General features: G+C 38.3%; 1 protein-coding gene across 6 annotated transcripts in view; it reads left to right on the forward strand.

The window, feature by feature from the left end:
- col13a1 (collagen, type XIII, alpha 1) overlaps window positions 1-13,808 on the forward strand; it is a 49,619-nt gene that overhangs the window by 22,818 nt on the left and 12,993 nt on the right. For 4 of the 6 annotated variants that reach the window (XM_028007555.1, XM_028007557.1, XM_028007556.1 and 1 more), the window contains 8 exons: window positions 81-98; window positions 187-222; window positions 357-413; window positions 492-515; window positions 2,922-2,975; window positions 5,030-5,083; window positions 5,180-5,233; window positions 7,739-7,774. In XM_028007555.1, the coding sequence (XP_027863356.1) occupies window positions 81-98; window positions 187-222; window positions 357-413; window positions 492-515; window positions 2,922-2,975; window positions 5,030-5,083; window positions 5,180-5,233; window positions 7,739-7,774 (333 nt within the window). Of the gene's footprint in view, window positions 1-80; window positions 99-186; window positions 223-356; window positions 414-491; window positions 516-2,921; window positions 2,976-5,029; window positions 5,084-5,179; window positions 5,234-7,738; window positions 7,775-11,692; window positions 12,644-13,808 lie in introns of those variants that run through there. The other 2 variants (XM_028007558.1, XM_028007559.1) reach the window with 2 other exon arrangements.

Raw genomic sequence — 13,808 nt, forward strand, 5'->3', positions numbered from 1 at the left:
TAAATATCAATGATTACCTTTTAGCTCAGCAGTTACTGCTGTAAAAAAAAAAAAGAGACTTAAATAAGTTTATTTTTTAGGGCGAAAAGGGAAATAAGGTAAGACATAAAACTGAAACCACTCATTTAAAAAAAAAATAATGAGAATTACTTTGCAGACATGTTATAGTGCTCAATTTTCTATTAGGGGGAAGCAGGTACCAAAGGCACTGCTGGCCCAAGAGTAAGTCTTTAATAACACATAATTGCCATACATATATTTTTTTTTAAATTTAGGATTTCATCTCTCATTGCTAATCAAAGAACTTTTATCTCTTTGTCCATAAAGATTCCAAATGTTTTTGTCCTGTTTCTTAGGGTCCATCAGGTCCAACGGGGCAGCCAGGAAAGATTGATCTCCAGAACAGTGAAAATGTATTCCATTATTTCAGTATGTATTGTATTCCTGTAGGAAAACGTGTATTGGTTTAGTAATAGTATGTTTCTTTACAGAACATTCGCAGTATGCCCCTAATGGTAAGTGATTTTAGTTCATCCCTCAGTATATGGTGGGTTGTTGGAGGATTGCTCAAATCAAGAATTCAGATTCAGTTGTGCTAATGAAGGATGCCAGATGTTGAACATGAACATCTTAGTTTAAAATGAACTAAAACTGCAAATACTCATAGAAACCTTATTTAGCAGTAGGTTTCTCTTATGAGATGGGTATTTCATAAACTTGTAACTAGTCCTACTTCGTGTCATTTTTTTTTCTCCTACAAAAAGCATAAACTGTAACATGCTAAAATGACGTAATCCTTTTGCAGCTGTGTCTTACTAAATAAACCCTAATAATATTAGTGATTAACCTCCTCAACCACTCAGCTGCAGACTGCTTTAAAGATCAGTCTAGCTCAGAGGGGCTAACTCTAAGGTTGAGAGACATTATATTCATGAGATCTTGTCCTTCTCTACAAGATCCAGAGAAACTCATCCATGCTTTTATCTTTAGTCGCATTGGTAAGTTAAATTTATAGCACCTGCGATTCTCCTCACTTTGCTCTTCAATTCTGTGTGCATGTTGCTTTGAAGATCAGGGTTGTTCATGATATCAAGTTTATTTTTATACATGCAAAACTTTAGAAGAAAAGGCCCTAAGTCAGGGGTCTCAAACTCCAGTCCTGGAGGGCCGCAGTCCTGCAACCTTTAGATGTGCCTCTGCTGCACCACCTGAACAGAATAATTAGGTCATTAAGGCTCTGAGAACTGATCTATACAAGGAGGAGGTGATTAAGTCATTTCATTCCAGCAAGTAGAGTCGGGAGAAATGCCATTATGCATTAGAAGACAGCAGCTAATGGTAAATTATTGGATAAGTTTAAAGGGACATAATGCAGATCACCCGGTTAAGAAATTATTAGGAGAGTGTTGGGAAAGAGGAAAGAAACAAATGGATAGTTTTGGGTGGGTTGGGGATAATAGAGCGAAAATTTTTAATGTATATTATAAGGAATTTAGTCCAACTGTATTGTGGCCTTTGAGACCGACATGGACTTGGAAATATATTAATGTAGACAGAACTCTAACAAATATTAGGAAAAGGAAAACATTAGATACTTGCCAAGAATTTTATAATCACATGCAGAATAAATATATTGAATATTTGCAAATTTATACGGATGGGTCGACAGACCCTAAAAGTGAAGCAACCAGTATAGCCATAGTGATTCCTGAATTAAAGATTAGTATTTCAAAAAGAACATCTGATTATTTGAGTGTGTTTGCGGTAGAACTAGGTGCTATTTTAGTAGCTTTAGAATGGGTGGAGGAAACTAATAGGAATAAAATAATAGTTTGTAGTGACTCTCTATCTGCGTTGACGAGTATCGGAAAGGGAAGTACAAAAAAATCATCAAAATATTTTATATGAGATTATGGCGGTTCATCATAGGATCTGTGAACAAAATAAAAATGTTGTATTATTCTGGACTCCTGCTCATGTAGGTATTATGGGGAATGAAAGAGCAGACAAGCTGGCGAAGGAGACAATTAAACAAGATGATATTGTTATGCAAATAAAGTTATCTAAATCTGAAGGCAAAAGTATAATTTGGAAAGAAAGCAAGAAGATATGGGAAGATAGGTGGGTAAATGAAATTAAAGGAAGACATTTATTTAGAATACAAAAAACAGTCGATGTAGAAAGGATCAGAGGATTAAACAGGAGGGAAGAGATAATTATAAATAGAATACGAACTGGGCATAGTTTCCTAAACGGAACTCTTTTTAAGATGGGGAAACACCTTACTGGTTTATGTAGATGGTGTGATGAAGTAGAAACAGTGGAACATGTTTTGATTAAATGTAGGAAATACGAAAGTCACAGAAGATTATTAAAAACAGAACTAGGTGTTAGTAGGGAATTGAAATTTGACAAGGTGATCGATCAGCTGAATAATATTGAGGGGAAAAAGAAGATTTTTCGTTTTTTAAAAGACACTGGGATTTTTAAGAGTCTTTGAGGAGTAGGTAGTAGGAGTCAATGGAGGGCAGTAGTGCAACATAATTGGATGCAAGCTGCCGTTAAAATCTAAAGAAGAAGAAGAAGAAGAAGAACATTTCATTCCAGTGTTTTGTACCTGTGGCACATCTAAAAACTGCAGGACTGCGGCCCTCGAGGGCTGGAGTTTGAGACCCCTGCCCTAAGTGGATTAGCAAGGTAGAGAACAAACGGTAAGATAGTAAGATCAAACTTTCAAGGTGGCTCAAGAAAATCAAACTTAGAAAAGAAAACCCACAATATTGAAGGGCAAAAACAGTGTCGGGATGAGGCAGTTAACAAAACTGCAAAACATCAAGCAGATATTAAAAAAAATCAGAAGTAGAATCAACAAACCAAATGGATTTATGTTGTTTTTCTGACATTACTCCACATCCTCGTAGGGGCTTCCTGGATTACCTGGACCTCCAGGATCCCCTGGAACCCCTGGTGAAAAGGTAGGTGATTTATTTTTTTTTTAATGGCATTGAAACAAGATTTCTACCCCTATAATTGTGAGGATGTAGATTTTGTGTGTCTTGTTTCTAGTTAATTTTGTCTTCCTGCCCTGATTGAGTCCAGCTGTCTCTTGTTTCCCCTGATTACCTCCCTGTGTATTTAGCTTCACCTGTGTCACCTGCCCTCTGCCGGATCCTGGTCATTAGTTGTGTCTCATTGTCTAGTGTTAGCTCCAGTGCTACCAGTGGTGTCTTAGTTCCTTAGCCTCTTCTTTCACCTGCACTACCTGGATTTCTGTTCAATTTGTCCATTAAAATCAGCACTTTCCACTTCAACCTGGGTCCAGTTGCATCCATCCATCCATCCATCCATCCTCACCACCACAAACATTACAATTCATGACAATAATCAGGCCTGTCCATTCACTGCCTTTACACTGGCGATTGTGTTAAAGCTTATTACATTACAGATTTTTAGATCTAAGCATTAAAAGTTGTGTTGATGCTTATTAAAATTTTAAAGCTAGATATTAGCTGTAATACAGACGTTTGTAACCAAGATGAAATTTGTTCAAATAAGATTGTTTAATTGGTATACTTAATATAAAAAATAAACAAACATGATTGTTGCATAAACACTCACATTTTCATTTGTTGGCTTTTCCCTGCTTTTTTCTAAGCGGCTTTTGCTGGCTTTAATAACAACCAAGGACGGGCCAGTTACTGGTATCGAGGCATACCATCATATGAAAAAGTCGCTGTTTCAAACCACTAACATTTTTCATACCATTCTTCCAGAATAAGTGTTTCTTTTTTCTGGTCAGAGATAAAGTGGAGGTAGAATCTCAGCGGCCATGTGCACACCCTGTCTAAAGGAATAAAGTCCGCTGTAAGAGAATACTTTGGCTACCGAAGGAAGATAGACGGCCACTTGGAATCAAATGGTAGTGTAGAAAAGAGCCTCTAGCTACTGTAGCAGGTGGTACTTCTTAAGTTGCCCCTGACGGGCCTTCAAGTGAGGTCTACAATTGATTAGGAGAATATGTGGAGCCTAAATGTTGTTAATGCACACAGCACTAGGTAGAAAATAACAACTTTTTTTTTACTATTTCCATGTGTTTGACATCAGTGGAAAGCTTAGACACTTTCAGAATCTGTAAGTAACTCAAAATACCCAAGTAGACCCATTCATGGTTTTGTCGTGGCCGGTCACATTTACCAAACAGCACCACAACAACAAAGAAAACAACAATGTGTGAGTTAAGAGACTAATATTTTCATTTCAGGTTGAATTTTATTACATTAAAATTCAACCTGAAATTTGAATTATCAGGTTCAAAGTGCCTGACATTGCCTAAATTGGCAATGTCAGGCTAGGTGGTCCATGACTGTTAAATGGGTTAGGTGGTACTCAGCCTGAAAAAGTTAGAAAAACACTGACCTAAGGCCATCACTAACAAGAAGCTGCTGCTCCCTGGAGCTGCAGTACCCCAGCAGTTGGAATAACTATTCCATTTAAGAACAGTTAAATAATGAATATAACATGCAAGAAAATCTCATAAGAAAACAAGATGTCTAAAGCACCCACATAACATACACAACTACACACACATTATTGAAAGAACATTCTAATCAGCTGCTGCAAGGCTGAGTGGTCGTTAGCAATCATTGTAGATTCAATTTGGAGGAATTGATGGAGCTCTTCAAAGAATCACGGTTCGCTGATTCGTCGTCTTTACAAGGAAGCTACACAACTACACCCACATTATGATGACTGAAAAACAGCACACTGCAGCGGCGCGGTAATGTTGTATGTCATTATTGTCAGAACCAATAATGGTAGCGTCCTGGCCCTTTTATACAGGTTTTTTTTTATTTTTTAAGTTAATTATATTCAGATAAAAATAGTGTGATCAATCCAAAAGATTATTTAGTAAACCTGAGTAATGTCCAGCATAAAAACCACTGGTTTAAACACGTTTAGAAATATTTGTGCTCCTTTTTTGTTATACATGCCCTCAGGTGAGTTTTCTTTCTCTTTTTTGTGTTAACAGGGTCCCACAGGACCAGCAGGTATATCAGGCCCTCCAGGACCAAAGGGAGACAGAGTAACTAACATTTTTATTACTCATTGTACACTTGAAAGTATAAAAAAGTGTTATGTTGTTAATGAATTTTCTATTTTTTTTCCCGTATGGAAATAGGGTGAAAAGGGAAATGCAGGCTTTCTTGGACCAACTGGCCTTCAAGGCATCCCTGTGAGTTGGACGCTCCATTTTACATATTTGTTATCCAGCATTATGTAAAACAAGACATTTTCAAACTGCTGGCATTATTACTGAAAGTTGTGTCTGTGTGAGCAGCGAGTTATCCTACATTACCAAAACTATTATGTAATCTGCCTTTACACATATGGACTTAAGTGACATGGCGTTTTTTATTACCGAAATATTTTTACTGAGATATTCCACTTTGAAAATACAATCATGTACCATTCCGAACACGCCTCTTTTATAGTAACTACATGACAGCACAGTAGTTCTTCTCTCTCAAGTCAGAGAAATGAAAAACAAAGCATAAAGGTTTCACCATAAGAACCATCAGAATCTGGCCTGATGATGCCTCTCTGCAGCTGCAGGATTGTTTTGAAAGAACAAGCTGGGACATTTTTTTTAACGTACAAACCTGGAGTCATTCAATGACGGTGTTCTGTGTTACATCAAGACCTGAACTGACAACGTCACAGTAACGGCGTCACAGTCCCCGGGTCCTCACAAACAAAAAGGCACGGATGACTCACAAAGTCCAGCGGCTGCTTAGAGGAAGGAACACTGCTTTCAGGTGTGGGGACAAGGCCCTCTGCAGCTGGCCATGGAGCAACCTAAAGAGAGGGATGAGAAAGGCTTAAAGGGGCTACAAGAGGAGGATCGAAGGGCAGCTGGACAATAACGACAGCAGGCAGGTTTGGGTGGGAATCCAGTACGTCAGCAACTACAGGACCAGCCATGGAGCAGCTGAAAGCATCTTCTCAATAAAGGGAGACGTTTGAACCACTTCTTCGCTCGTTTGGAGTCGAAGCCCCAAACAGGTGGACTGGTGATGCTGTTGCCCCTTGATGCTGTCTAGTCCCACCTGGAGCAGCGGGAGAGCTACGCATTTTGGTTTTTTTTCCCTCTTCATTTGTTTTCCCTCTCTCCCTAAAGGATAAGTCCTTTTTGTGTCACTGTTTTGCTAGCTCATCTTCCACTGATGCTTTGGCGGTTTGGAAGCGCATATTACCGGTGAAGTGTGACGTACAGTGGCCACCAGGGGGCCAAGAGTAATTTCTTTTTCTTTTTTCCCATTAAAGAGTGATTTCTATATGATCAAAAAAATCTGATTTTGGTTTAATAAACGAAAAAAAACCAAGTCTATTTTGGCGTAGGGGACAGCGCGACCCATGTTTGGAGGCCTTCAGTCCTCGACGCGGCCGTCGCGGCTTCGACTCCCGGACCTGACAATATTTGCCACATGTCTTCCCCCTTTCCTGTCAGCCTACTTTCAAAAAATAAGGGACACTAGAGCCCACAAAATAAAAAAAGGGTATTTTTTATTTTTAATTTCCGTTGAAAAAACGAACTGCCTGAAAATATATGAGCACAGTTGGTTGTCCAATTTCTCGTTTTGGTTTAATAAACAAAAAATGAAGAAAAACCAAACGAGTCTGTTTTGGTTGATTCATTGTTTTGTTTCAAACGAAAACACAAACTGCCTGGTTATGCACTAACCGCCTCGATTGGTTTTGTGTTGATTTTAGCGATTTGTGAGGAGCTTTTGACTGACGTTCCCATACTCCAAAGATATTCTGCACCTTTCATTGTCCCAATATGTCAGTTCAAGCCCTTGCATCGCTTCTGTCAGACTGCCCAAGGTTGTTGCTACTATCCTTCACCATTCACACACATTCACATTGTGTGTGAATTAATGTAAACACCAAGACACTCTGGGGTCCTCTGGACTTGATAAGGAACTATACAAAGCCATTTACAAAGCCATTTATAGCTCGCATGTTACACTCTCATGCAGGTGTGCTGAAGAAACTAGGCCTGTCACAAAAACACATTTTGCTGAGCGATTAATTGTCCCACAAATTATTGCGATAAAAGATAAATATTTTCATTTCAATAGTATAAAAATTGCACAACAAGGCGAATACACCCTGCCACTGGTCAATAATTTCAAAAGAACATTTAACACTGGAAACGGAAGAGCTTTTAAATATATATATAAAAAAAGAAATTAGGAGGGATCTGGGAGGTTGGAAGGACACTGTTCACATTCAGATCCTCTGGTTGAAGCTGGAGGGAGAAGGAGTCGCCCCCTACAAGATGCCGCCCTGGCCCTGGCCGCCTTGATTGTTATACTGTCAATATGACAGTATAACAATCAAGGAAACCTGCATTTTAGGTGCAGATATGCTGGTTGAATTGTTTAGTTGCTACTGTTTTACAACATAGCGGCTCCACAGGTTCAGTGGTTCACCACAGTCTTTCAGTTTGAATCCAAAGCGCTCCCAGACTGCAGCTGTCACCTTCGGCTTTTAAACCAGCGTTTCCCCGGCTCACTCCTCCTCACTAGGATTTAAGCTGTGTTAGGAGACCAGGAGCCCGGCCCTTGTGGAACCCCTGTGTTACTGTCAACACTGTTTGACACACAAATTCAAATGTGTTGAATATGATTATAGATTTAAAAGTGTTATATTTATTTCACATTTCTCTTCGCAGGGTTTGCAAGGACCACAAGGACTCAAAGGAAATCGGGTAAGAAATTTCTTATTGAGAATTACAGTTGAACCCAGAAGTTTGCATGCACCCAAAAAGAGACACTTTTTTCTGTCTTACTGTCTGAAGTTAAATCAGTCCAAACTTCTCTTCCTTTTTTGCTCAGTTGGAATTACCTCAATTATGTCCATCCATTTTCTAACACCCTTGTCCCTAGTGGGGTCAGGAGGTGCTGGTGTCTATCTCCAGCTAACGTTCTGGGCGAAAGGCAGGTTCACCGTGGACAGGTCGCCAGTCTGTCGCATGGCAACACAGAGACATACAGGACAAACAACCATATACACACACGCACATGCACACATCTAGGGAGAATTTAGAGAGACCAATTTACCTAACAGTCATGTTTTTGGACTGTGGGAGAAAGCTGGAGAACCCGGAGAGAACCCACCATGCACAGGGAGAACATGCAGACTCCGTGCAGAAAGACCCCGGGCCGGGAATCGAACCCAGGACACTGCAAGGCAAACAGTGCTACGAACTGCGCCACTGTGCAGCCACCTCAATTATTTCTGTTTGCAAAATGTCACAATCATTTGCAAATATATGTCCTCAGTATTTCTTAGCATTGTCTTTGAACTGTATGACTTTAAATGTTGTGTGCATCCTTCCACGTTTCTCACAGCTGTTTACTGGGATTCTGTCTCATTCGTCCTGACAGAACTAGTGTGCTATTGTGGGAATCTAGAATTGTGGCCATTTAAGAGCAAACAAGACATTTTTAAAAGTAATCCTGTATCACACAGTTTTTTGTTTTTTTTCAGTTGTACTGGACATTTTGATTTTAACTTTCCTTGATAGTGACTTAGCTTCATTAATGGTTGCATTCTCCTTTTGAGGCCATGATAGATCAACGGATCATATGGCACTATTAAATAAATCTCTGATGTATTCTGTCTCTGAATGTTGTGACATTTTGCAAAAATAATAATTTTGGTCATTCTAACTGACCAAAAAAAAAAGAGAGAAGTTTCAGCTATTTCTTTTTATCCTTTTTTGTTTCTCAACTTTGCTTGACATTTTTGATTTGAACTTTGCTTGACTTACTGACTTGGCTTTAAAGTTGGTTACATCCTCATTTTGAGGATAAAATTGATCAGCTAAGCAGCAGCAATGTTGAATATAATTTGAAACCCATATTGTAAAATCAAAGAAATACCAAGAAATCGTTTGCCTCTCAAACCAAAAGTATTAATTTTAAATTCTGCAGTGTGTTTTAAATGTAATTGTACCTAATGCACTCTCTGAAGTATCTTTTACTGATAAAGACGTGAATAATTCCTAGAAGTATATTCTACTCATATTTCACAGGTAAGGACAGTGTTAACAGCAAAATAGTTACGTGGCAGTGACGTGCGGTCAGGGGAGGTGAGATAGGCGCTGCCTCACCTGTGATCCCAATAAGTAAAATTAAGCACATGAGAAGTAAAATAGATGATGAGAGACAATCAATTTTTCCACTTGAATTTCCTATGAATTGTTTTTTTTTGTTTATTGGTAATTTCAACATTTTTATGGGCAAAGTCACTGAATTTATGTATTGCCTGTTGAAATACGTGAAAGAAAACTGAGGTGAGACAGTTCAGTGCTAAGCCTCACATCTGAATCACACAAGTGAATAAAGTAGGCAATTGACGCAATCCCACTGTTGACTCTCTTTATGTCACATGTGTCAAACTCGAGGCCCGGGGGCCAAATCTGGCCCACCATAGCTTTTTATGTGGTCCTCTAAACTCCAAATTATATCAATAAGTCCCTCCAGTTTTTCACAAATAACCGCAAAATTCACACAAAAATCAACAGATCCCCAGACCTTTTCTGATTTTATCAGCATTATTTCTCAAAATTGGTCAAAAACATTGGGCTTAGGCAACTGCTGTCTCAGCCTTACTTGATGTCAAGTTATAGCCCGTGACCAGTTGAGCGACTAATAAAATGTCCCGTTTAACATCATATACTAGTGCAAATATAAAAATTCCTTATAAATATTTCTAAATTAGCATAGCAAAATATGTGACTTTGATTACAGAAAACCACAAAAACAATAGCAAATTCCTGGATGGACTGATTAGTGTAAAAGATGCTAGTTTAAGAAACACTTATTGGATGCTGAAACACCTTTTTATTGATATTTTAACAATTACATTTTTTTTAATCATCAGGCACAACAGGCCTTTCAGGAACATTCAGATTTGCCTGCTTTATATTGCCAATGTACTTATTTGATTCCACTTTTTCTACTACATTGACGTTCCACATAGTGTTTGATCTATTTAATGAATATGTGTGGCATATTTCGTCTTTCTGACAGGCAATAAATGTGCACTGTAAGTGTGCAGGGTGAGGCAGACGTTACTGTGCTTCACTGACAGGGGGCAGTGCTGAGCCCCATTGACACAACGAGCAACATGTGCTCTTCTATGCATCGAAAAGATTGAAAACCGTTGGGGGTGGGAACGGGTTAATACAGACGGAACAGAGCCGCTCAAGGCCACCGCTCTCTTTGGCTACCAGAGTTTTAAAATGAAAGAAAACTTTTCAATTTCAATCCAAAAGTGTTTTTTTGTGACAGAGAGAGGTGTTATAATTTAAGGGGAGAAGGACATTTAAAAAAAAAAAATAATAATAATAATAAAAACAATGCATTAGAACAGCCCAAAAGAGTGTTTGTATATCTGTGTTAATGGAATGAATTAAGTGATGAGTTAAAAAAAAAAAAAAAGTACAAAAATATAAACCAGCTTAAAAAAAACATTTTTTTATTTTTTTTTTGAGAAATATGTTGTATAGGATGGGTGTCTCAAAAACCAAAACTGCTATTGATATAAAATATATGTATATATAATTGTACAATTAAGGATGAGAATGTGAGATTTAAGTGTCATTTAAAGTGGGAATAATTGAAGAACTTATCTGGTGTGGAGAGATTTAAATGTTTGCACGTTAGGAATATGAGAGGGGAAGGAAATCATAAGATCTTGTACCGTCTACCTGCTCCTTTTCGAACAAATAATGTAAAATTGCGTGTCGATGGGCATGATAATTTGTTTTAAATTTGAGTTTTTCTTGCTTCTACATTTTTGAAAGAAATAAATAGAAACAAGGATGTTTTCTTACAACAGAGTGACAGATATTTGTGGAGAAGAATAGGTATGTGGACGTGATATAAAATAAAGGTAAGACCATACACGATTCTCAGTTTTAATCAGAAAAGAGAGGGGTCGAATAATAAAAAAAGTGACCTTATTAAATCTTCTTTTATTTTCCTTATTATATTGTTAGTAGCTTTAACTAGCTATGGTCAAATTTCAAAACATATCATCTGTGTTTGATTTTTGGATCTGTACATCCGACCCCCCGGGAGTCTGTGCCTCACCAGTCCTGAACCTCACCACGCGTCACTGTTACGTGGGTTTGCTTAGAACATGTCAGAATAGCCTAGCAAAAAATGAAATAAAATAAAATAAGTACATTATGTACACATGTTAGGCAACACACATATGTGTAATATAAACTATTTTCAATTGTCATTTTACACAGAACATCTTAGTGAAACACTGGCTGCTAAGAAATTGTCAGGCACTCTCGTCTCTTGTGTCCATCTCTTTGAATCAGTTTCATTAATATATATATATATATATATATATATATACATATATATAATATACATTATATGTATATAATGTATATTTCCACACCTATCCTTGAGGTTCATAAGTTCTCCCAGCACATTCAACTGGCCTTGATTTCAATGAGCAGTCCAAAATTACAATGGGACATATTAAATAAACCTACCCAATTTTGACTTCTTTAATGAAGACATTTTTTTTTTTTTTAAATCAAGGCTGGGAGATAGTACTGGTGTTTTACCATTTGTCCTGTCTTCCTTTGTTTCTGCAGGTCTTCCTATCCCCTTTTCCCTTCCTTCACCTTGTTCTTTGCCCTATGACTGCTTTTGCAGGGTTTGCCCTCCTTTCTCTTACAAACCCAGGCCTTCTTTTCCTCATCCTCTGTCCACATTCTAACATATTCCTGATTTAATCCTTTTCCTTTAAGACCTCCCTTTCCCCAACCTTTCTCAGTATAACAGTAGCTATTTCTTTTAAACCCCCTCTCTCCCAAATTGCGATCCTCACTATTTACCTGAAATTGGCAATAAATAACTATTAACAACAATTCTGCATTGAAATTTTGCCTATGCAATATTCATCTTTCATCTTGCCAACAACTGATGGTATTGGCCAGATGAAGGATTCGTTCAGTCCTTCAGCCTTTCGCTTGGTGAGTAGGGTACTCTGTTAATACAGTTTTCAGCTAGTAGTTAAATTTTTCCTAGCAAACTGCACACAGCTTGCACACTGTCCTATTTAATCAAAACCAGCTTTCGTGTCCACGTTTGCGCACACAGACAAATCATTTGACTTTGGTTCTGCTTTACTCTCAATCTACATACATTTTAACTACAAATTTATGAAATTTGGTGTGAAACATTTTTTTACAGTCTTGGGGGGAAAAAAATCTGTCTCTGTGGTGACTTAATTTATTCAAGTAGCATTCTAAGTAGCTAAAAGTCTAAATAGTTTGTGTCCAGTGTGTGTGGGGTCTGCAATGAAGTTAGCTGGCCTTTTTCTGACCCTGAATGGAGGGAGAGACAGTCCTGTTTATATTTTTTTGTGGACCTGAGTGTTCGTTGCACTCTGACCGTGTCATCTTTTGTGGCTGACTCAAACCAGGCGATCATGGATGTTTACAAGGCAGACTGTCAGATGTTTATCAATCAATCAATCAAATTTTATTTGTATAGCACATTTCAGCAGCAAGGTATTTCAAAGTGCTTTACATCATATCAAACACAGAAACACAATGCAACATAGAATCAACAATCAAAACACGACATTAAGTCAAGTTCCATCAATAAATTTGTAATTGATTACGTTTCAAATACAATCCTATACAGGTGGGTTTTTAGTCGAGTTTGCATCCATAAAAGATTTACCTGTTACACTCCTACTGTGTTATATGGAACAAAATACCTATTGCTATTTTTATTCCCACTCACGCTCACAATCATGCAGTTTAAAACGATGTAGACAGCATTTTAATGGGCTTCTGGCACAAGGCTCCATACAAGGCAGACTGAATAATGACAGTGTAGAAGATGAGCAGGAGCTCATGTGGTAGGTGCTTGATTTGTCACGGGACGTGGAGAAGGAATACACACCTCAGGGGCATCGTTGCTGATTGTTCCTGTGGAGAAGATGCTCCTCGGCTTCATTTGCTGCTGCTGGTCAGTCAGGGAGCTGGTGATCCACTTGCAGGCGGACTCATCCAGCTCACAGCTGGAGGATGGCTTGGCTGATGGGGTAGAAGGCTGAGCTGAAATCCACAAACAGGATTCTGGCACATGTCCCCGGACAGTCGAAATTGTGCCTGATGAATTATGGTCCCAGGCTGACTGCATCATCCACCGACCTGTTGGTCCAATAAGCAAGTTGGAGGTGGTTCAGGATGGGGCCTGTGATATCCTTCCTTTATTCAACACCAGCCTATCAAAGGATTTCAAGACCACAAGCATGCAGTGAATTTCTGTGAGACGATGAAGAAGTGTTTGAAGCAGTTCAGAATCTCACACAGCTCAAGGGAACTGTTGAAAATCTAAGTGGGGATGAGGGCCAGGGTTAGGGTTAGGGTTAGGGTTAACAATCAGTTCCTGGAGCGTAAAACCACTGAGGCAGATATTTTTTTTGTTTTACTTTACATTTGCTTGTTAGGTTCTCAGTTACCTACAATTCTTCTGCAGCTTAGTCATTATGGGTCACAGATATGGAGCCTACAGACTGTCTGTGACCTTGGTCTACATATTTTTATACTAGAAGATCAACCAAATACCCTAACTTTATAGCCGAATTATTCCGTAATTAACCTCTTTCATCAAACTATTGGCATATAATTTAACTACTGATGAAAAATACAAAAAGGAATATGTATATTAAATAAAATGGGAATTTGATTATCA

The sequence above is a fragment of the Xiphophorus couchianus genome, chromosome 22, assembly GCF_001444195.1.
Source record: "Xiphophorus couchianus chromosome 22, X_couchianus-1.0, whole genome shotgun sequence".
NCBI lineage: Eukaryota > Metazoa > Chordata > Actinopteri > Cyprinodontiformes > Poeciliidae > Xiphophorus > Xiphophorus couchianus.